The sequence below is a fragment of the Peromyscus eremicus genome, chromosome 19 (assembly GCF_949786415.1).
Source record: "Peromyscus eremicus chromosome 19, PerEre_H2_v1, whole genome shotgun sequence".
NCBI lineage: Eukaryota > Metazoa > Chordata > Mammalia > Rodentia > Cricetidae > Peromyscus > Peromyscus eremicus.
In genome coordinates, this window is record NC_081435.1 from 119,006 (window position 1) to 141,939 (window position 22,934).

The 22,934-nt window shown below is 40.8% G+C and overlaps 1 protein-coding gene and 1 long non-coding RNA gene across 2 annotated transcripts; one reads left to right on the forward strand and one right to left on the reverse strand.

The window, feature by feature from the left end:
- Window positions 1-7,875: 7,875 nt before the first annotated feature.
- Window positions 7,876-8,584, reverse strand: Cetn1 (centrin 1). Its single transcript, XM_059246513.1, has one exon. It carries the CDS (start codon window positions 8,527-8,529, stop codon window positions 8,011-8,013), a length of 519 nt encoding a protein of 172 aa, XP_059102496.1. The 5' UTR covers window positions 8,530-8,584; the 3' UTR covers window positions 7,876-8,010.
- Window positions 8,585-8,836: 252 nt separating this feature from the next.
- Window positions 8,837-18,890, forward strand: LOC131895961 (uncharacterized). Its single transcript, XR_009375336.1, has 3 exons — window positions 8,837-8,994; window positions 14,880-15,028; window positions 18,826-18,890. It is a non-coding gene; the product is annotated as an uncharacterized LOC131895961 (long non-coding RNA).
- The last annotated feature ends 4,044 nt before the right edge of the window (window positions 18,891-22,934 follow it).

The following is a 22,934-nucleotide window of genomic DNA, read 5'->3' on the forward strand; positions in this document are numbered from 1 at the left end:
AGGCCAGCCTGGGCTACCAAGTGAGTTCCAGGAAAGGTGCAAAGCTACACAGAGAAACCCTGTCTCGGAAAAAAAAAAATGCAGATATGGATAGAAAGATGGCTCACTGGGTAACAGCACTTGCTGCTCAAGCATAAGGACCTGAATTTGGATCTCAGAACCCACATAAAAAGCTGGGCATTGCTCTGTGGGCCTGTAACCTCAGCACTAAGGGAAGTGGAAGCAGAATTGTTGGGGCTTGCTAAATGGCAGCCTAGCCCCAGGTTCAGTAAATGACCCTGTCTCAAAAGACTAAGGTGGAGAGAGAAAGAAAGCAAGACGCTAACATTTTCCTCTTGCACAAATAATCCCCCTACACGTGGGATTAGCCCATACACAGATAACACACACACACACACACACACACACACACACACACACTAGAGTAATGATAAATAAGGAACTTCAGGGCTGGAGAGATGGCTCAGTAGTTAAGAGCACTAGCTGTTCTTCTAGAGGTCCTATGTGACCACATGGTGGCTCAAAAACATCTGTAGTGAGACCTGGTACCCTCTGCTGGCTTGCAGGCATACATGCAGGCAGAACACTGTATACATAATAAATCTTTTTTTAAAAAAAGAAATTTTATGCAGCATCACAAAGCCTGTCATATTATTTGTATATTGTTGGGATATTCATGCCATTAGCACTTGTTGAATGGTATTTGCTAATTGTACTCATTTTGCTAATACATTTCAAGTTCTGAAATAGTTGCCAAAAGCTGTTAAAAGAGAACAATGGATATATTCTAAAATGTAGTAAATCGAAACAACATGGGTACATGCTAAAGATTAATAGATGGCATTTTGGGGTGGAGTGGGAAAATAGTTGTTGGGTTTTTTTTTTTTGGCTGTTTTTGTTTTTTGTTTTTGTTTCTTAGTGCAGAAAACGGAATACAACCTATTGCTTGCAAGAGCATAAAAGTGAATCTCACATTCTCACACATGGCTTTGTTTTCAAATTCTTGAAAGTGCAGAGATTCTTTTAATTTAAAGGTGAGCACATGGAAAATCAGGAGCAGCTGTAAAAAACCAGCAGGGAACCTTGTGTCACAGCTGTGTTTGGTGGTCTGACCTCTGCCCACCACTGTTTGGAATTATCCCAGAGAAGCATTTCTGTACCTACCACCACCAAGGAGGTGACTTAATGAAAGGAGTTGCCTCATCAGTTGGTATTCCAGGAAGGGTGCTGAAGGGCCAGGAAGCTAGCAGGGAGGCCTAAAGACTCCCAGGAAGGATGATGGCTAAGGTGGGGTCTTACTTCAGTTCGGCCCACAGAAAGACTTGGGAGATAACCATAGCTCAATTTGGCATTAGCTGAGGGACCTGGGAAAATAGATCACTCTGACTTTTTCAAGGTCATACAAAGTTGAAGTGAGTTATACTCCTCCACATTCCTGAGTGTCCTTCCCTATCAGCGCATTACCCATGTAGTTCATCATTCTGCACTTACAGCATTTTTTATTAGTCAACAATGTCTGGTTTCTGGTAGTAGTGCTGCCACATATTTCTGGAAACTTTCCCACCTATCACTGTCAGGGACTGAAAGGGTGCATAAGTGTTTAGAGAGAAGTTTGAAAATCCTGCTGCAAGGCAATTGAGAAAGACCTTATGCTTGCATTTATGGTTTCAATGTGGAGAGAAAGGTCCCAGGGAGCAGAAAGAGGGAACATCGTTGTTGGGCAGCGGTAAGCAGTGAGTATTGAAAAATAAGCCAAGCCACTTTGTGTATCCAGAAATACTCTGCACAGCTCTCAGCTTTAGTAGCTTGGGTATTCAGGACTTATCAGGATACGAGCAGCAATCGGCACATCTGGCCTCCTGACTTGATAAAGGAGGCAAGCTGAGCTGAGAATTCCCTGTGCTCCATGTTTTTATTTGGACATGCTGTTTGTTCTTTGACTGTGTGACTTTTGCTGATGGTTTTGTATGGACGGTGTGTCTTCTTGCATCAGCCTCTTCTGGCTCCTTTAAAATTGTAAAGATATGAATAGGAATATCCCAGCAGGTCACTTGAATTTTGCCTGCAGCCTCTGAGGCAGTCAACTGTAGTTTGGCTACAGAAAGAAAAACATGAAGTTCTCCCCACCTCCAAGGAAATATAGCATCTGGGAAGTGCACCTACCTGCCCAGAAAGCATCTTTATCTTGGGAAAATGGACAGCAGCAGGAAGGAAAGAAATTTCAGTGGTGCGCTGCCCCCTAAGTACATGCCGTCCTTTGCTGCTAGCTAACAGCATGGTACACAGGAACCTGGAGGCTATGGGTTGCTGTGGAATGAGCTCTAGTGAGCTGGAGGATGGGGCCTCAAGTCATTGCCAGTAGTCCTCAAAAGAGACTGTAGAACTCAACCTCTGTCTGGTACCACCACTACCCCACCAAACATTTTCAATATCTCCCCCACTGGATCCCAAACTTTTTTTCCTTACTATGGATGAATGCAGGTAAGGAGGTGTGCTTATTTTGAAGTGTTGGTAAATGTGGGTGAGGACGTGTGTTTATTTTGAATAATGTTGTCCTGAGCCTACTATTCTCTGTGTGGGAGAGGGATGTGCTTGTTCTCTGGCCTTCTCCATTTTGCTACATTTCATTTATTATTTTTTTTTAATATCCTCTTTCCTCATATATTTGTATCAGGTTAATTTATATAAGTTGTTTATAATTCTGATGCTATATTGACAAAGTAATGGATTTTTATTTTATAGACAGTAAGGATCAAAGAAGTAATTTTCCTCAAGTTTAGCCAGAAAAAATAGCTGTGGGTAATTTAGCATGGGTCTCCCTCACTACACAGTGGTTCACTGTTGTACCTGTAATGGCAAAGTCTGTGGCTTTTCTAATCAAGGGCTTATGTTGAACATTTAATACAGGAAAATCTCCTACTGGCTTGCCTTCTCTCTGTCCAGGTAACTTCTTTAGAAATACAGTTGCAGTTCTTCTACACAGCAAATGCTACATTTATATAAAACTTGGAAAATAACAACACCACCATGGCATGGTGGGATATACTTGCAGTCCCAGCACTTTGAAGGCTGGGACAGAACAATGAGGAGTTCAAAGCTACTCTAGAGTTAGAGGCTAGCCAGGGCTACATGAGATTTGATCTCAAAACCAAAACTCCAAACTGCTCTCCCCCCAAAAAAGGACAGAAAGAAAAGAACATCACCAGTAATAAATGTCAGGTGAGTGTCATTCCTTAAAAACACAGGTTGTCTTGGTGATCAGAGACTTATCCCAAAGATTCTACTGTCAGCTACTCCCTTCCTCGTGACGCTCCTTTGAAGTTCCTTCAAAGCCAGTTTTCAGACTACTGAAAGAAATTAGGCTCACCAGTTCAATGGCATTTACTGTTTCACACCACAGGTGATAGTATCCAACTTTTCAAGCCATTCTCTTCATCAGATTTAACCACAAACAACTTGAGTTTGTCTTTTTAAAAATTAAGCCTCATTTCAAAGAAAAGATTTGTCTCTTCATAATATTCAGAAGAAATTTCTGGAACTTTTTAAATTGTCTCCAAATGGGAAAGTTCAAAAACTGTTGTAAGTCCAGCAGTGCTATTAAGTCTGTGACTTTGGGGGAAAACATCTGCTGTCCTAGACAGGTTGGCAAATAAGTTAAATGCAATAGAGTTAGGGTATGGATATTAGTTTTGTGCCCAAAGTCTAGAGCTATAGTAAGTGGGCTACAGTCCTTCCTTTAGCACTTATTAGCTACATAATTTTGAACAAGTTGCTTAATCTCTCCATGACTTAGTTTCTTTGTTTTTAATGGATATAATAATGGAGTATGCCAATGATTCTATATTGGTGTCTAATACAGGGTATGTGCTGTTTCAAGAACTGCGCTGAGTTCTATTGTTTATGTACTATATTAAGTATTTGGTGCAAAGTAAGTTAATTATCACTTAATAATAAAACCTTTAATTACAAACATAGCAGACAAGGTCCAATATAAGACAGATGCAGACATATTCTTAAGGTTGTCATCACCAATATGTTCTTATGTAGGAAAAGTAATTTGGAGTAGTTATTAATATCAAAATAAAAATTGTAAGGCTGAGGAGATGGCTCATTGGGTAAAAGTGTTTGCCCAGAAAACTAGAGTTTGATCCCAGATCCTGTAGGAGAAAGGGAGAGTTAACTCCTGAAAGTTGTTCTCTGCTTACACATGCACACACACACCTGCATATATACACATTAGTAATAATAAATAGGTTGTGAGTCTGCAGATTCTCTGCCTAGATGTTTCACTTCATGTTACATCCTGGGAACACATACTGAAGTGGAGATGCCTAACAGACTATCACAACAGTAATCACTTGAAACATCTGTGGCACCTGGGGAAAGGTCTTATCTAACCCATGCCTCTGTACCTTGACTGACAGGAACACAATCCTTAGGTAGCACAGTCCTTTATCAGGAAGGTTTGATTGTTAAGAAGTCTTTTTTTTTGGGGGGGGGGGATTTCTTTTTACTTTTTTTGTGTATGTGTATGTATGTATGTATGATTGCCTGTGTGTGTGTGTGTGTGTGTGTGTGTGTGTGTGTGTGTGTGTATGTGTGTGTGTGTGTGTGTGTGTGTGTGTGTGTGTGTGTAGGGGGTGCCCAGGGAAATCAGAAGAGGGCATCAGATCCCATAGAGCTTGAGTTTCAGGCAGTTGTAAGCTGCCCAGTGTGGGTTCTGGGTACTGAACCCGTGTCCTCTGCAGGAGCAGCAAGCTCTCTTAACCACTGGGTTATCACTCTGACACCTGAGAAGTCTTCCTGGAACCTTCATCTCTCACTTTTCTCTCTTGGAACACAGTGGCAAGTCCTACTTCTTTGGAGGGTGTGTATGTCTCCAGGGCATTCTGTTTTCATGGGAAACAGTCTCAGTTCCCAGATTACTTTCCCCATACCTGACAAAACATTTATTTTGACTAACTGACTGAGGGGCTGTCCACAGTGGTGGGAGGGCATGGCAGCAGAACAAAGCAGCTCATCACTTTTTGTTCATGGTCAGGAAGCAGAGAGAGAGAAATGTTGGTGGCACTCAGCTTATTTTCCCCTTTTAGTCTTTGTTTAAAAAGTATTTTCATTAGCTGGGTAGTGTTGGTGCACATCTTTAATCCCAGCACTTAGGAGGCAGAGGCAAGCAGATCTCTCTGAGTTTGAGGCCAGCCTGCTCTACAAAGCAAGTTACAGGACAGCCAGGACTGATACACAGAGAAACCCTGTCTTTAGAAAACAAAATAAAAACATTATTTATGTGTATGTATGTGCTATAAACTAAGCCTTCCTTGTTCTAAAATGAAAGAAGACACTGTACTTAAAGATTTACAAATCTCAAATTAGAGAAAATTCAGATAATATGCTTCTGCTGAGATGGAGGTTTTGAAAGCTAATGGCAAATACCAATAAGAAAGGTAGATGTTGTGGTCATATGCAAACCTAAATGAAATCTTCACATAAAGTTGCTCATTAAATGCTCCAATTTTGGAAATTTTTTCACTTGTCTTCCTGGCAGATCGTGTCTGTCACTAATGAGGGCAACTCGTCTTCTGGACTTAATTCTCATAACAGGGACTAACTTGTCAAAGCAACAGCACTACCTGAAGATTGCCATAAGAAAAGCTTTGATGAAGTAGCTGAAACAGAGTGATAGGACTCACGCAGGCTGCACACGCTTCAGGTTCAGTATTCATGTGGACCATGACAATGGACACAAGTGCAACAATCTGAGTAGTATGAACACATATTCATGTCACAATGAAATAGCTTACTGACTGTATCCTAGACACTCTAACATTAACTACATATCACAAGGAAACAAAGCTCTAAGAATTAGCAGACAGTAGCTTGTAGCTAAACTCTAATAGCATATGTACAGTTGTTATATTTTAATAACTAAAACTGCCATTGCTATTTCTGAGAATGAGTAGCATAGGATGTATTTGTGCATATGTGGTTTGTGTGTATGAACATGTACTGTGAAGGACAGGGGTTAATCTAGAGTGTCTTCCTCTATTTCTCTCTATCATACTTCCGTGAAACAGAGTCTCTCACTGAACCTGGGGCTTGCTAATTAGCTGCATTAGTTCACCATCAAGCTTGGGATCTGCATCTACCACCCCTTCCCCAACTCCTAACATTGGGGCTACAGAGGCATACTTGGCTTCTTATGTAAGTCCTGGGGATCCAGACTCAGGTCCTCACAGTTGAGCAACAAGCCATGTCCTCAGCCCCATATATCAGATAAGTTTAAAAAACAAACAAAAATACCTGAACTAAGATTATGCATTTGTAAATAATTATTTTAAAATATCAAGCTGAACATGGTGTTGAATGCATGTGACACCCAGTACTAGGAAGGCTAAGGCAGGAGAAGTTTGAGGATAGCCTGGGATACAAATGAAATCTTGTCTCAACAAACCCAAGGGTTTGTGGCTCAGTTGGTAGAGTGCTTGCCTAGCATGAAGGAGGCCTTGAGTTCTATCCCCAGCACTGCATAAATTGGGTGCAGTAGTGGTGAACTCCTATAATCCCAGCACTTGGGACGTAGAGGCAGGAAGATTAGAATTCAAAGTCATCTTTGGCTACATACTGAGTAGAGGGCCAGTCTGGGGCACAGGAATCCTGTCTCAACAAACAATGGGAATAGTTAGCTTAATTTCTTTAAAAAGTTATACTTGCTTAGGCCACAATCAAATTTCATTTTTATCCTGTTCTAGGTCTACATATCCTCTCTTCATACTCCTCACTAGATAATTTAGACTCATTAAAGGAAGACTCACTGGTACACAATAAAACTAGAAAATAGTAACCATTGCAGTTAACCACCTCCCAAAGGAAAGCCTATATACATATAATCTAGTACTGAGCTAAAGTCCTAGCTCTGTATGTATGTGATATGTTTGTGTGGATATGTGCATGTGTGTGAGCAGGTACCAGCATACATGTGTATACATATGTGCTTACCACCTTCTTTCTTTTAAGACAATATCTCACTATGCAGCCCAGGCTGGCCTGAAGCTCATTATATAAACCAGATTAGCCTTGAACTCACAGAGATCCATCTGCATCTGCCTCCCTAGTGCTGGGATTAAAAGCAAGTGCCATCACAGCCAGCCCCACTATACTGAGGCAAGGTTTCTAACTAAACCTATAACTCACTGATTAATTAAAGCTTGATAGCCAATAGGCTCTAAAAACTCTGATCTGCTCCCCCATCTCCAAACCTTGGAGATAGCACTGGATTTTATTTACATTGATGTTGGGGATCCAAAGTTAGGTTTCCGAGCTTGCACAGCAGGCACCTTACCACGTGAGCTATCTCCCCAATACCCTTTTGGTTTTTGAGACAAGATTTCTCTCTATAGTCTCCAGATGACTGGGAGCTATGTAGTCTAGGCTGGCCTTATACATTGTTTCCCAAGGGCTGGGGATTATAGCTGTGTGCCATCACACTCAGCAAACCTACACTTTATATTTTATTTCTGAGGAGCAAGCAATGTTTTATTGAGGAGTGTCTTTCCATAATTTAAATAATTCTTAAGTAATCTTTCCTTAATTTAAATAGTTCTTAAGTAGCCACATTATTATCCCTCAGAGCAGTATCCACTTAAGTGAAAAGCAACGGTTGAATGACTTGGGGCAAATTCTAACTCACCATACTTAGAATACTGACTTGAACTGAAAGAATCACCAGTGTATGCACGTTATTTAAATCACTTAAGTGACCAGAAAACCAGTTTTGTTTGACCTAGAAGCTGTTCTGTGTTCAGTTTAGTGGCTTCTAGCCTCAAGGACCTTTAATTTAGGTTTTCTTTTGAGAATTAAACAACAGAACTCATAAAGTAAGTACCATTAAAATGTATAATTGATCTAGAGGCTTAGAAGCCAACCAAGACAAGTGAGGCAGGAAGAGGTAACAGACCAGAGCTGTTCTGTTCTACTTTCACAACACCCGAAGCGGGGACCCCAGCCAGTCACTTAATAAAGGTTGGTCTTCTTCATGATCTTAAGAAACTCTTCCTCGTTCACTTCTCCATCGCCATCACGATCAGCTTCATCGATCATCTCCTGCAGCTCCTCATCTGTGAGGCTTTCCCCCAGCTCGTTGGCCACACGCTTGAGGTTTTTGAACGAGATCTTCCCCGTTTCATCATCATCAAACAACCTGAAAGCCTTCAGAATTTCCTCTTTGGTATCTTTCTCGGCCATCTTCTGAGTCATCACAGCCAAGAAGTCATTGAAGCTGATCTTCCCTGTGGCCTCTTTGTCTACTTCCGAAATCATTTTCTTCATCTCTTCCTTCCTGGGTTCAAAGCCTAGAGCTCTCATGGCCACCTTCAACTCCTTCACGTCAATGGTCCCGCTCCCATCAGAATCAAAGAGGTCAAAGGCTTCCCGAACTTCTTGCTTTTGGTCTTCGGTGAGTTCAGGCTTAGGACCCACCTTTCTCTTGTAGCTGGTGGAGGCTACATTTGACTTCCTCAAGTTGGACGCCATCTTCCATCACAGTTGGGTCCTTAACGGCACCCTGCCACCGCGTGTGCTATTGCCCCTGCTATTGCGCCTGCGCCAGCCCCTATGTGCCTAGTGTCTGGACCACAGAGCCCTGCCCCATCAGTGAGATCTTATTTACATTATAATCCACAGTTTCCTCAGTTGATACCACAAGTTGATACCTGCTGGCAAGAGCCTTGCTGCAGCTACTGTTGTCTCTACAGTTTTTCGTCACACGCAGTTCTCTCCAAGCCACTGGTTTGCATCTGCAGCGCCTTGTGTATATTTATTTGAAAGCCCCCTGCTCCTTTTCCATACTAGTTAAAAGAACTTCCTTAGTCTGGGGCTACCCAAGGACAAAGGTAGGGTAATCAAGATTGAGTTTGATCACTTGATATTAAATTCAAAAAAGAAGGAAGGAATACCCAGGTCACACCCTGTGTTCTGCTAGATATAACTAGAAAATAGGTAAGACAGAAGTGATTATGTATAAAATTTAAGGAAGTTTGTATCCTGACTATGTTTAACCATAGTAAAAGTTTTCTGTAAGTTTCTCAAGTATGAAATGTAATATCTATTATGATTCACTTCTGAGTACCCAGGTTTGAAGTACTTGAAGTAATGTTTGACTTGAACAGGTGAGGGGTGAAGTATTGCATTCTGGTATTCTGGCATGTATTTTAGAAACCCTAGCAATATGTTTACTCTCACTGCTTATCATACACTCAGAGCTGTACAGAAACCCACACTCTGGTAATAAAAGCCGCTAAGAAGGAAGGTAGCTTTAGGGGCAAACTGTCTTTATAAAGGAGAAATCTACTTCCCCTTTAAAAGACCATGAGTGCACTTTCGAAGTTGTTCTTCCTTTTAGGTCCACCTAAGAAACCTCTAAGCAAACAGTCAAGGTTGCCTAAAGGTAACTTTGCTCTTAAAATCCTAAACACAAATGCCTGGAAGTTTCATGCCTACCATCTTTCCTTTTAAGCCTGTGATACATGACCTTAAATTGAACATGTCCAGTGATAGACACCTTTCACCAAGCAAGCTCAGAAGTGCCTCCAATATGTCCTTTCTTGTATGAGTATCTGTAGACTTCTGAAATAAAACTCCCACACTTTATTGGGGAGAGCGTTGTTTTATAGATAATGCCAGTGTTCTCCTTAGGTGCTGCAAGTAATAAATCTTCCTGCACACTTTCATTTGGTCATGCTGGTTGACTTCACATTCATCTAGAGGAGAACCCATTGTATTCAGTTACTGTGGTCCCTCTTTGATTGTGGACATGGGAGTTGATTATGCATCACATGTGAGGACCTAAAATTGTCTTTTGGAACCAAAGAAACAAGAGAAAACTGGAAGCTTTTCAGATGGGAAAAAAAGAAAAGAAAAAGTTACTAAGTGAGCAAATATAGGTAGCCAACTTTTAATTTTTAGCATTCTTTGTGCCCCCTGCAAAAATCTGTATTTACCAGTATTTGATCTGTGCAACAGATGACACCTGGGAGAGTTTTTGTTGCAAAGCTTCTGTATCCCAGGCACCCAGAACAGTGCTTGACACATTGAAGGAACATTGGTATCCATTGATTTAATGCTTGACAGTTAATATTGGTCCTAAAATACCTTCTACGTCATCAAAAGAAAAGGGGGCAGGATTCAAAAGATCCAATAATACTAGGAGTATTTTACAAACTGTATTTTGTTTCATTTTTAAGTTGTGATCCAATACTGATTATATGAAGTGTTTGGAAATTTTGTTTAGTTATTTGGTTTTCCTGGAATCAAATCCAGGGTTGCACCTATGCTATGAAAGTGCTATCCACTGAACTTCATGGCCTGTTTAATTGACCTGCCCCAGTGACAGTGAACAGAGGGCTTAGGTTAGGGTTTTGAAGACAAAAGAAGCTTGTATAGCCCCTCCCCTCTCCTGTTCTTGCACTTATTGCGTCTTCTTCCAATTCTCCATCTTATTATCTTTATGGTTTGGGGAAATCAACTCACCCTCAACCCCAGGGACACACACACACCCTCTCATTTGAAGCACCATACTGAAATTCCCTAATGCATTTTCAATTAAAAAAAAAAAAAAAAAGCTCCAGGGACAGTTCTCTAACGGGATCATACTGTACTGGGTACCAGCCAGTCAGACCTCAGTTCCTCTCAGACTTGCATTTCCTTTGACAGGCCCCCCTCTGCCCCAATTCAAGACAAGCTATGATGTGTTGAGGAAAACTAAAGGCTAGAAGTTGCCTTATATAGAGCAATATTGGGGCCAAGTTGAACTCAAAGCAAACTGGTTGTCATAGTTTCCAGATGTGTACAATCAGCAGTCACAACAAAAGGCCACCAAGTACTCTCTTCATAGAAAACAGTGCCCTTGAAGTCAGTTCTTAACGAACATTCTATGTTCATAGTCTCAACCCTGACTTGAAAAGGAGACATTAATTATGTGCCTAGTGTTGAGTCTGGGCCTCCCATTGTTGCCTCATGTAATCCCTGTGTTCCTTCCCCATCTTGTAGATGGAAACAACAAAAAAGCAAGGCATAGAAGAGATCTGCAATGCATATTTAATAGTATACAGCCAACAAATGTATTTGAGATTACACCTTGGGCTTATCTGAGCCCAACACTTAGACATTGCTCCTTACACCATGCTGCCTTCCCCCAGAATTGAGATTATTAGTAAAACATAGCATGGCTGAAAAGATAGGCTGCTGATCATCTTCTATGCACCTAACAGTGCATAGAAGTAAGCAAATTCCCTAGAAAGATTCAACAGGTATTTGTGTCATTTGTCTGAATCTGGGGCACTTTCCTAGCAGCTAAGTGAGGAAGGCACCTCCAGGGACAAACTTCAGAATGTACTGGGGCAGGGTGGGGGCACTGCGGACTCTTTAAAAGACTGTTAGCTGGGCTGGGCATGTAGTGAATGCCTGTAATCCCAGCGTTTTGGAAGCTAAGGCAAGAGAATCAGGAGTTTGGGACCAGCCTGAGCTACATAAAAATAATTCTCTCTACTCCACCCTCCAAATCCTTAATGTACCTTCAAAGATGTTGTTATTTTTGTTTCAACTAGAGCCCATTGGAGAAATTTTATGAGGAAGCAGCAGAGGCCACCGAGTCATTCTGACTCATTATTTTAGGTGACCTGGGGTAAACTTTGCTCATTATAATATGAAGTTCTCTACCCAGAAGTATTAGCTTCTGCTTATTTCTTTTCTTGAATATGTGATACATGGCCAGAGTGGAGCATGCTCAAAAATGTACATCTAAACTGAGAAGGCCTGCATGTATGTATGTGCATCAGATGCATACCTGGTGCCCCTGAATGGTGTCAGATCCCTTGGAAAGTGGAGTAACAGATACGTGTGAGTCAACATGTGGGTACTAGGAACTGAACCTGGTTGCAAAAGCAAATGCTATTTACAACTCAAGTATGTCTCCAGAAATGTGCTTTCTTACATGAACATTATGAAGTAAAGTTCCCTGAAAAAAATGCCATACCTGCATTGTTAAAGATTCTACACAGCTGGTTGTCTGATTGGAACTTTGTGTTTGTAGGGAGTTGGAATATAGCAGATATAGGGCTGAAGTATCTTGGGCTCTTTTTAGTATCTATTCTCATTTCATATCTGTTGCTGTGATAAAATACCCTGACAAAAAACAAGTTGGGGAGAAAGGTTTTAGCTCCTATATTCCAGGTTACAGTCCACAATTTTAAGGAGGTTAAGGTTTAGGAATACGAAACAGCTAGTCACATTCATAGCCAAAAGAAGAGAGAGGATGAATACATGCATGCTTACTAATGCTCAGTTTGCTTTCTCTACTCTCATACAGTGCAGGATACACAGTCAGGAAATGGCTGCTGCCCACAATGGCCAAGTCTTTCTACCTCAAATGGTGTATTAGACAATCTCCCACATGTCTGGAGTCCTACCTTATCTAGACAACTCCTCCTTGAGATTCTCTGCCTAGGTGGCTCTAGATTGTGCCAAGCTGACAAAACTAAGCATCACAATACCCTTAGTAGCCAATCTTTGTCCACCTTTGTGACTATCAGCTAAAACCTTCTGGGATGCATTAACAGACAGTTTTTAACTTCTACCAACCCAAAAGCTAAAAGTGACATCCAAAGCCTATATCCAGATAGTTCCCTGCTTCACTGTCTACCTGCTTCCATCTGAAATAATTTGAGAAATAACTTTTGTTCTGACTTAGTTTTGTTCTATAACTATAGAAGCTTCATGAAATCCTTTCCATACTAAAACATATCCTTTAGAACAATTTAAATTCATGCATGCGCCATGATCACCTGTTTCTTGCTCAATTATCAATTCTTACTCCCTTTGAGGAGAGAGCTGTGTTTTTGTATGTATGATATGAATAGGTTTTCCTGTAAAAATCCCCTCTCAATCTTCATTTAAGGATAGAATGCTTTCCAGACAATCTCACTGCTGCCAGTAAGAGATGTCTCTCCACTCTTTTTTATATCCTGGTTGTTGTTGTTGTTTGTTTGTTTGTTTTTTTTGGCTTTATACTCACCAAGATGCAAGCCCATTGGGTTCAGTTGAACAATCACTAGAAAAAAGCTATCTTAGTTATGATTTCTATTGCTGGATGAAACATCTGACCAAAAAGCAAGTTTGGGGAGGAAAGAATTTATTTGCCTTATACTTCCACATTGTATTCCCATTATTGAAGGAAGTCAGGACAGAAACTCAAACAGGGTAGGAGCCTGGAGGCAGGAGCTGATGCAGAAGCCACAGAGGGGTACTACTTACTGGTGTGATCCCCATAGTATGCTCAGTCTGCTCTTTTATAGAACCCAGAACCACCAGCCCAGGGATGGCACTACCCAAAATGGTCTGAGCCCTCTCACATGATCACTAATTTTAAAAGTGCCTTACAGCTGGGTCTTATGGAAGCATCTTCTCAATTGAGGTTCCCTTCTTTCAGATAACTGTAGCTTATGTCAAGTTGACACAAAACTAGACAGGACAAGTCCCCATATGTTTGGTGTTTACCTTTGTCCTTAGGAAAAAATATTATTAGTGTGTGTGGTGGTTTGAATAGGTATGGCCCCCATAGATTCATGGGTTTGAATGCTTGGCCCATAGGGAGTGGCACTATTAGAAGGTTTGGCCTTGTTGGAGGAAGTGTAGGTCTAGTGTGGCGGTCTCCTTCTTGCTGCCTGCAGGTCAAGATATAGAACTCTCAGCTCCTTCTCTAGCACCATGTCTGCCTGCATGACACTATGCTTATCCCCATTTATATAATGGACTACGTTGTTGTTGTTGTTGTTGTTGTTGTTGTTGTTGTTGTTGTTGTTTAACAAAATCTCAATCGTTCAATTTTAACAATAAAGACTCAAGAGCCAGATGCTGGGGTGAAATCCTGCTAGCTCAGAGAGGCAGAGAAAGCAGCCAGTTCAGTTGATCTTCCTCCTCCACTGATGTTTAAGAAAGAGCTTTTTCCTATGCTGTCTCAAACAAGATTTCTCCATCTCAATGTCCCTCCCTTCTACTTCCTATGCATCTCTCTATCCATCCTCCTGATTCCTTATTACTTCCTGTCAACTTGTTGCTTGCTTTGCCTCTTCACCTATGGAATGTTGCTTTTACCTAATCCTGTTTACAATAAGCAGAAAGCTTTTAGATTAAAGGTGTGTGGTAGGGATGAGCCACACCACTAGAAACAGTTTTCCAGTAAATAATGAAATCTTGGGGTTCACAGTGTGAACTAAACCTCTGAAACTGAAAGCCAGCCCCAATTAAATATTTTTCTTCATAAGAGTTGCTGTAGTCATGGTGTCTCTTCACAGCAATAGAAACCCTAACTAAGACAGTATGTATGTGAGTGTTTGTGCTCATGCATACAGGCATGGAGTAAGTCTGCTTTTATACTGGGATCAAACTTAGATGTCCAAGTTTATATAGCAAGTACCCACTGAGTCATGTAACAATCCCTATCTTTGTTCTTTTTCAATTCTTCCTTATGATATTTATTACATTATTACATAAAATATACAATTCCATATACAAGTTAGTATTGCCCACCAGTGCCTTTTGTTGGCATTGGTGTGAGGCTACAATGTATGTTCAACTCAGTTTTGTTCTCTTTTATGTTAAAATCACTTTCCAGTTTTATTTAAACTAGTAGAATACAATTAATTTGTTTTCTTATGTTTGTTTGCAGTTTTTGCCCTCCTGAACATGTGTTTGTGTGCTCGTGTGTGTGTGTGTGTGTGTGTGTGTGTGTGTGTGTGTGTGTGTGTTTTCATGGATGTCCTGAATAATATGAAAAATCAGTTGTGGATTCTCAGAGAGGAGGAAAGGAGATGGTTGTTTAAATCTAGGCATGAAGATATAAGGGCTGGAAGGAGAGGAAAGAACTACTAGAACTCGACAACAGGATCTACAGTCAGTTGAGATGAAGTTCAAAGAGGCATGCAACCTACTCCCAGTGACTATGTGGTTTCCAATGGACTTTCATGGCATGAGAAAGGTAAGGTTCCAGAGTCTTCTAAAATTTAAGTTCTACTCAGCAGATCTGTTGAGTCTCAGTGCCACCCAAGACAGAGAATATGCATAGTAAAGTGCCTAGGGGCTGCCTGCTTGCTTTCCTACAAGTGCAGACCAGAGCTGCTCTGAAAATAAGCAGGACAACTGTACTGGACCCCTGAGGGTGCACTCCAAAACCATAAACTATGTGTTCCTAATATGTGGAGTTATTTACAAGAAATGGATTCAGCAACAAGCATTTACAGTCCCAGTGGTCTTTTGAGTGGGACTGTGAAGTCCAGTGACTCAACCTCAATCCTTTTGGCAAGCTCAGGAACAGATTTTAGTGTCCAGCCAAAGGCTACATGAGTTCACCTTCTGTAAACCCCACGAAAAAGAAGTATTCCTTTCAAATACAAATCCAGGCTGTATTTTATAAAAAGAATTTGTCAGAGTTTCACAGTTCCTGTATCTTTTACCCAAATATTCCCAATACCAAAGGAGAGCTTGGGGCATTCCGTTCCCTGGGAGCCAAGGAAGCATATGGAAGAAGCCTACAACAGCATGAAATGTCTATAGCATACTCTGTTTTATCTTTTCAAAAAGTGAATTTTATTTAGTCCTCACAGCATGTTTTGCTGGCTCTACTGTGGCCTCCTTGTGAGAGCCCACAGAGGCTTCCTAGTGAAAACTTACTCACGGTCAGAGAATCTGAGCTTGCTTTACCCAGCAGGGCTACATAATGGGATGATTTGATCATGAGCGTGTTTACCAGGTGTTTGGAAGGGTCTACACTTGGCTGTATGGTGTGCTTTGATCTTGCAAGGGAAAGTCTTCTGCCTCTCCCCTTGGCATGTTATAAAAAAGCCCTTTTCAATAAAGGATGAGTCTGGTGGGTATTGACCCAGTCCCTCCCGAAGCTATCCTGTGTTTCTGTCTTTCTTGTCATCTAGGTCTCTCTTCCTGTCGTTTCTTAATTCTTCTCTCCTCCAACTAGGAACCCTTTAAAAGGTCGGAGTTGGACCCCCACACTTCTTTCTGCCTCTTTTCAATGCTGGGGTCACTGATCCCAGATCCTCAGGAACTGTAGATGACTACTCCACCCTAAGCTTCACCCCAACCCGTTATTATGGTTTAAGTAACTAACCATTGAGCAAATTTAATTTCCTCACAAACAAACAACACGTATTCACAAACACATCCTTTCCCCGAAACAAACCAACAAGCAACTCACAAAAACTGTAGATCTTCTTTTGTGGCTTTCAAAGGATGAGACCAAGGCCTAGGGAAACTTGTATGTTTTAGCAAACAAGGAGACAGAGATGGTATTTAATGTGGAGCCTGATCTACAATATAAATCTACCAACAAATATCTCCACTTCATACATCATTTGGGCTTCGGAGTCAACAGAGTAAAGAAAGGAGGAAGATGAATGATGATCCAAAGCATTTTGAATGTGATAGGTGGGTATGAGATGCATACCTGACATCTCAACATCTGGGAAGCTGAAGCAAGGCAGGAGAATTGCAAGTTTCAGCCCAATTTGGGCTATATAATGAGACCCTGTCTCAAAAATAAAAATAAAATCAATCAATTAATTAAATGTTTCTAGCCTCTTTCTTCCTTCCTTTCTTTCTTTTTCCCTGAGTCTCACTATATAACCATGGCTGAACCTGGAATTCACTATCTAGGCCAAGCTAGTATTGAACTCACCTGGGTGAACAAAAATTCCTGGAATGAGCTGTGTCTGCAAAAGCAGGGTGACTGATTAAAGATGTAGTGATGTAGTGAAGTTGGGATGGTGCAGGTCTGAGCTTAATTACCTAATCTAGGGCTAGCTTTAGCCCCCTGAAGAGCCATTCCTTGTCAACCTCTGTGTCAGAACTAGCATCCTGTGACCAATAGATTAAAAGCCTTTTGGACTCTGTTAACAGGCTACTAAATTCTACCAACCCAAAAGCTAAAAATGTCATCAGATATCATCTGAGGCCTATAGAAGAGATTCCTCCATCTTACTGTGACCCACATTTCTGATATTCCAATGTTTGTTTTTAAATGCCTTAATTTATGACTTTCTTTGCCCTACTCTATGGAATTCTTCCATATTGGAGCCTGGGATGACCTGGCTCCACATTTCCTGGGCCATGGGCACTCAAATTTGGCTCCAGAATCAACTCTCTCTTATTCCCTTTAAGGTGAGAGATGTGTTTTTTGTATCAACGCCTGCCTCTGCCTTTTGAGAGCTGAGATAAAGGCTTGGGCCACCACATCCAGCCCTTCCTCTTCAACTCTTGAACAGAATCTCAGATCAGTCCAAACTAAGTTTGCTTTGCTGAGAAGATGCTGAAGAAAACAAAACAGGACCAATGTTGTTATCAGCTCAGCACAGACACTCATGGACTCTAGTCAGAGGCCCCACCAGATGCCAGGGTTTGACAAGATCAGAAATTAAATGAAAGGCCCAAAAGTGGCTGCATTGGATTTGTTTGTTTGTTTGTTTGTTTGTTTGTTTTTGCGAGTTGTTGTGATGTACTTGCTTTCATTCTCCAAGAGCCTTCAGACTTTAGCTTGGAAGCCTGATTGAGGCTGTTAATAAAGGAGAATTTTCACTCAGCAGAGGTTGAAAGGTCAGAGGCACACTGGGGACTCAGCTAACACAGAGGAGCCATGTGGCTTGCTGATAAGAACATTTTTAGGGATTAGCAGTGACCTGGAGAGTGTGTGACCTTTTTTAAAGACACTGACAATCCAAATTTTAAAAAACCCAAAGGAAAGTATTGTGCAGATGCAAAGCAGAGCAGGCTGAGTTGTCCTATAGGTGTGTGTTTAGCCAGTCTTTGTGGTGCTCGCTTCTGCTATGGTTCAGTTAGTGATGATGCTTCTCAGAAACAAGGTTATAGACAGAGAGATCAGCTTAAAGGGTATGTGTGCCTAGATATCTTCATTAAAAGATAAACTATACTGGGGCCAGTCAGAAGGGAAACCCCTTGAAGCAGCTTGAAGAGAGAGGACCCTACCCTGGCCTCTGTGTCCCTGTGTCCTTTCTTCCTGGACCTCTTTTTCCTGTAAGCCTCTTTAACTAGAAGTGGGGCTGATCTAGGTACAGTCTTCCAGGCCACTCACAAAGACCTGTGCATAGCATAGAGAAGGGACAGACAACTAGAGGTTAGAACTGTCCCTCAACAGTCCTTCTCAACTATGTTCTCAGAAGTCTGCTTCTACAGGGAATTGAGAAAAATAAAGAGATTCAGGAAGGACACAGGGAACTTTGATTTTTGCGTTTACAAACAAAACTTCTGAAACATAGATTTTGTATATAAATCAATTCTGTGATTGAGCTGGGTGTGGTAGCACATGTCTTTAATGCCAGTACTCCGAGAGAAAGGAAAGTTACCTCTGTGAGTTCAAGGCCAGCCTGGTCTACATAGTGAGTTATAGGCCAGCTAGGGACACACAGTAAGACTCTGTATTAAAAAAAATTATGTCGATTCTGTGATTGACTTGATGCTCATTATATGAGTGATATAGTCTCATTATATATTCTTATCAATAATCATACATATTCTCATTATGTATGTCATTTTTTATTCTCATTATTAAGAGTCTAAGAGACAAAAGTACATTCCCTCTCCCCATCAGTAACTTAAACTTTCAATTGTGTAGAAATAGTTAAGGAATTCTCCAGGACCATTTTAAAGAGCAAATTTCCAAGTTCTATAGTATCTTGTAATCCTGAGGCATTTAGGGAAACTACATTCTTTGCATTTCTGAACCTTGGCTGTTTCCTCTCTTTCTCCCAGCAACTTCAAACACTGCAACTTTTGCTGACAGGACATTTCTTGGGCCAGCACTGTTGAATTGTAAGTAAATAATCTCAAGACAAATCTGCGGTTGACACACTGTCATGTTATGTTCTCTGCTCTAGAGGGAGGCATTTATTTTGAGGATATTGAAAAATTCCATTGCCGTTTGGGGCAAGTGACAATTGGGATCATTCATAAATTAAAATGATCACCCATTATACAATAGCTAGGATCATAAACACTGCACATGTCCTCAAGTGTCATATGTGAAAGCAATGCCGAATAAAATATATAACTAGCACTCCCATATAAATAAAAAACAGACACTGTGGATGGGACAAACATTGAAACTGATGCATTTAGCTCTAGCTAACTTCTTTCTTCTCCCAGGGAAAATAAATGTGAGAGCTGTAAACTGGAACAAACATCCAAGCAGTTAAGACTGTAACCTACTTTATTTTCATTGTAATATTTAATTTTTTCTGTATTTTTGAGACAGAGTCTCATACTATAGCTCAACTTGGCCTAGAACAAATAGTTCTAAATAAGCTCAGGCTGGCCTTGAACTCAAGATGATTCTTCCTACTCCAGCCTCTGAGTGTTGGCATTATAGATGTGTGCCACCCCACCCGGAAACTTTTTTGATAATAGAGTATTATTTAATGAACCAAATATCTTTGTAAAGATTTTATTACTTTTAGTTATGGGGGGTGTGGTATATGTACATAAGTATTTGCTGTTCACTGAGGTCAGAAGCTTTGAATCCCCTTGGAAGTGGAGTTACAGGTTGTGAGCCATGTAATATGGGTTCTGGGAACTGAACTCAAGTCCTCTACAAGAGCAATACCTGCTCTTAACTGGTGAGCCCTTTCCAGCCCAAGCCAGATCTCTTTTTTTAAAACCACATTTACTTGTTGTATGAGTGTGTGTGTCAGGAGGCAGGGGGAGGTGGTTGTGGTGCATGTATGGAGGTCAGAGGACAATTTTTGGGAGTCAATTCTGTCCTTCCACCATTCAGGTTACAGGGATTTAACTCAGGTCGTCAGGCTGGGTAGCAAATACCTTTGGACACAAAGCCATCATTTTTGTTTCATATAAAAAGGACATTCATAAACGATAATCTCCACTCTTCTACCTGGGTCACTTGGGAATTGGACTGGCTTGCACATTGTAGGTGTTGACTTAATGTGAATTAGGAACAAATACATTGGTGAGAGAAGCAACACCTGTAGTTCTTATTTCTGCACAAATTTCTCTAGGTTAAGTCCATCCAAACTGTAGCAGCATACAATGACAGAAAATTAAAAGATGCATCTAACAACCCTCACTTCCATCTGATGTCTTATACAACTTATAACAAAACTTTTACTTATTTTTTTTTTGAGACAGGCTCATGCTTTGTAACACAAGTTCACTGCAACCTTGCATCTGCCTGCCTCTGCCTACTAAGCACTGGGATTATAGTTGGGCACCACCATAAACAGTGGCCTGCTGTGGATATCGCTCCATATAAACAAACACTGATTGGCCAGTAGCCAGACAGGAAGTATAGGCGGGACTAACAGAGAGGAGAATTGAGGGAACAGGAAGGCAGAGGGAGAGACTGCTGGAGCAGCCGCCAGGACAAGGAAGATGTAAGTTACCAGTAAGCCATGAGCCACGTGGCAAAGTATAGATTAATAGAAATGGGCTGAATATAAGAGTAAGAGCTAGACAATTATAGGCCTGAGCTAATGGCCAAGCAGTTTAAATAATATAAGTGTCTGCATGTTTATTTTATAAGTGGGCTAAGGGACTGCCGGGACTTGGCGGAACCTGGAGAGAAAACTCTCCAGCTACAGTGTCCCTTCAATTCTTTAAGTAACAATGCCACACTATTTGAGACTTGATTTATAATAGTGATCATTGAAATACAAAATGTAAAACAAGTTCTACACTTGGGACTCAAGAACGGTTTCCTTTGTCATCTGGCCTGATAATCTGTTCCTAAGGCAGAATTGAAAAACCATCTTTAGTTTCCTCTAGAAGGGTTTTCAGGGCTTTGCAGAAGGACAGTTCAACAAGGTAGATAAGGTCAGACAGGTTGCTGATAGTGATGTCACTTAAGATGGTGCCACACAGCAAAGGAAAAAACTCTGCTTGGTCTTGGAATCAGAGCAACTCTTTCTGGAGGAGGCACCATGGTAATCCAGTCTGGCAGTAGGGATGATGAAGCTAGAGTGATGGCTTGGTGGTTAAGAGCACTGGTTCAATTCCCAGCACCCACATGGTACCTTACAAACATCTGTATCTCTAGCTCCAGGAGATCTGATACACTCTTCTGGCCTCTTTGGGCACTGTATACACATAATCCACATACATACATGCAGGCAAAACATCATCCATAGAAAAGTAAAAATTTAATTTTTTTTAAGGAGTGGCTCTGATGGAGGTAAAAATACTAGAAAAGTATTAGAACAAATGCCTCAATAACCACAACTGAGTTCCAGAGAGAACATTCACCATTGTGTTTGAAATCCATTGTTCCTTCATCTGTCTTTCTCCACCCCAGATCATTGTCCTACAGCTTTTGCTAGTCATTTGCTCTGTATGTAGATGAAAGGGAGAAGGCATGCTTGCTTTAATACATGTGTAGAGGTTAGGGGATGACTTTTGGGAGTTGGTTCTCTCTATTCCATAGGTTCCAGGAATTTGAATTCAGGTCTTCAGGCTTGGCAGCAAGTACGTTTATCCAAAGAATTTTGTTGCTGGACTTTTTAAAGACAGGATCTTATACTGTAGCCCAGGCTGGCCTTGAACTTAAAGCAACCTCCTGTCTCAGCCTCCCTCAGGGCTGAGATTACAGGCATGAGCCACCCCTTTGGTAGAAAGAAAGGATTTCTGAAAGTTGTCCTATGACCATATGTGTGCCATGGCACATATGTACCTTCCCCCATATACACAAATACATGAAAGAAAATGTTTTTAAGCCAGGATGTGGTGCACACCTTTAATCCCAGCTCTAGGGAGGCAGAGGCAGAGACAGGTGGATCTCTGTGAGTCTGAGGCCAGCCTGGTCTACAGAGTTAGTTCCAGGACAACCAGGACTGTTACACAGAGAAACCCTGTCTGGAAAAAACAAACAAACAAAATGTAATAACAAGAAAAAATAAGGTGGAAAATGATTGAGGGAAATGCCCAATGTCAACCTCTGTCCTCCAAATGCATGCATGTATGTGGACCACACGTGTGTGTGTGTGTGTGTGTGTGTGTGTGTGTGTGTGTGTGTGTGAGAGAGAGAGAGAGAGAGAGAAAGACAGAGACAGAGAGAGTGAGAGTGAGAGACAGAGAAAGAGAGACACAGAAAGAGAGAGAGTAAATCTAATGTGGTGATTATCAGTCTTGTGTTCATTACTGGAAATAGTTTGCTATACATTGTTTAGGGCTCTTACACCTATATTCACAGTTCACCTATACTTTTCTTCTAATGTCTTGGTCAAATTTTGGTATTAACATTGAGCAAATATTATAATAGGAATTCAAGAGTATTCTTTGTATATAATCCAAAAATGTTATAAAATATGGGGTTATTTAATCCTTGAGTGTTTGGTATTTATTATAGTAAAAATATGGATTTTGGATTGTGAGAAACGACCTTGAATTACTTCAATTTATTTTGTGAATTTAACTTTTATGATTTCAATTTTTAATGTCTTTTAAGATTCAGTTTCTTTAATGTATATTGTGTATATATAATGTATAATATATATTGGGGATTTTGTTGTTGCTTTGTCTTTTTTTCTCTTAGTAGAATCTCACTTTGCAGCCTAGGCTGTCCTAGAACTCACTATGTAATCAGGTGGGCCTTGAGCTTTTGGCAGTCCTCCTGCCTCAACCTGTCCAGTGCTGGGATTACAGATGTAATCTACCATGCCTTGCTAACCTATTAGGATTTCCTGTTCCATTTTGAGCCAGTTTTGATCACTTACATTTGGTAATTTGCATGTTTCATTAGGAATTGAAATTTATTGTCATAAAATTTTACATAGTGCTATTAAATCATGTTTTTTATTTTTCTACTTTTCTTTTTTAGATAAGGACTCTCTCAAAAAGAGACCAGGCTGACC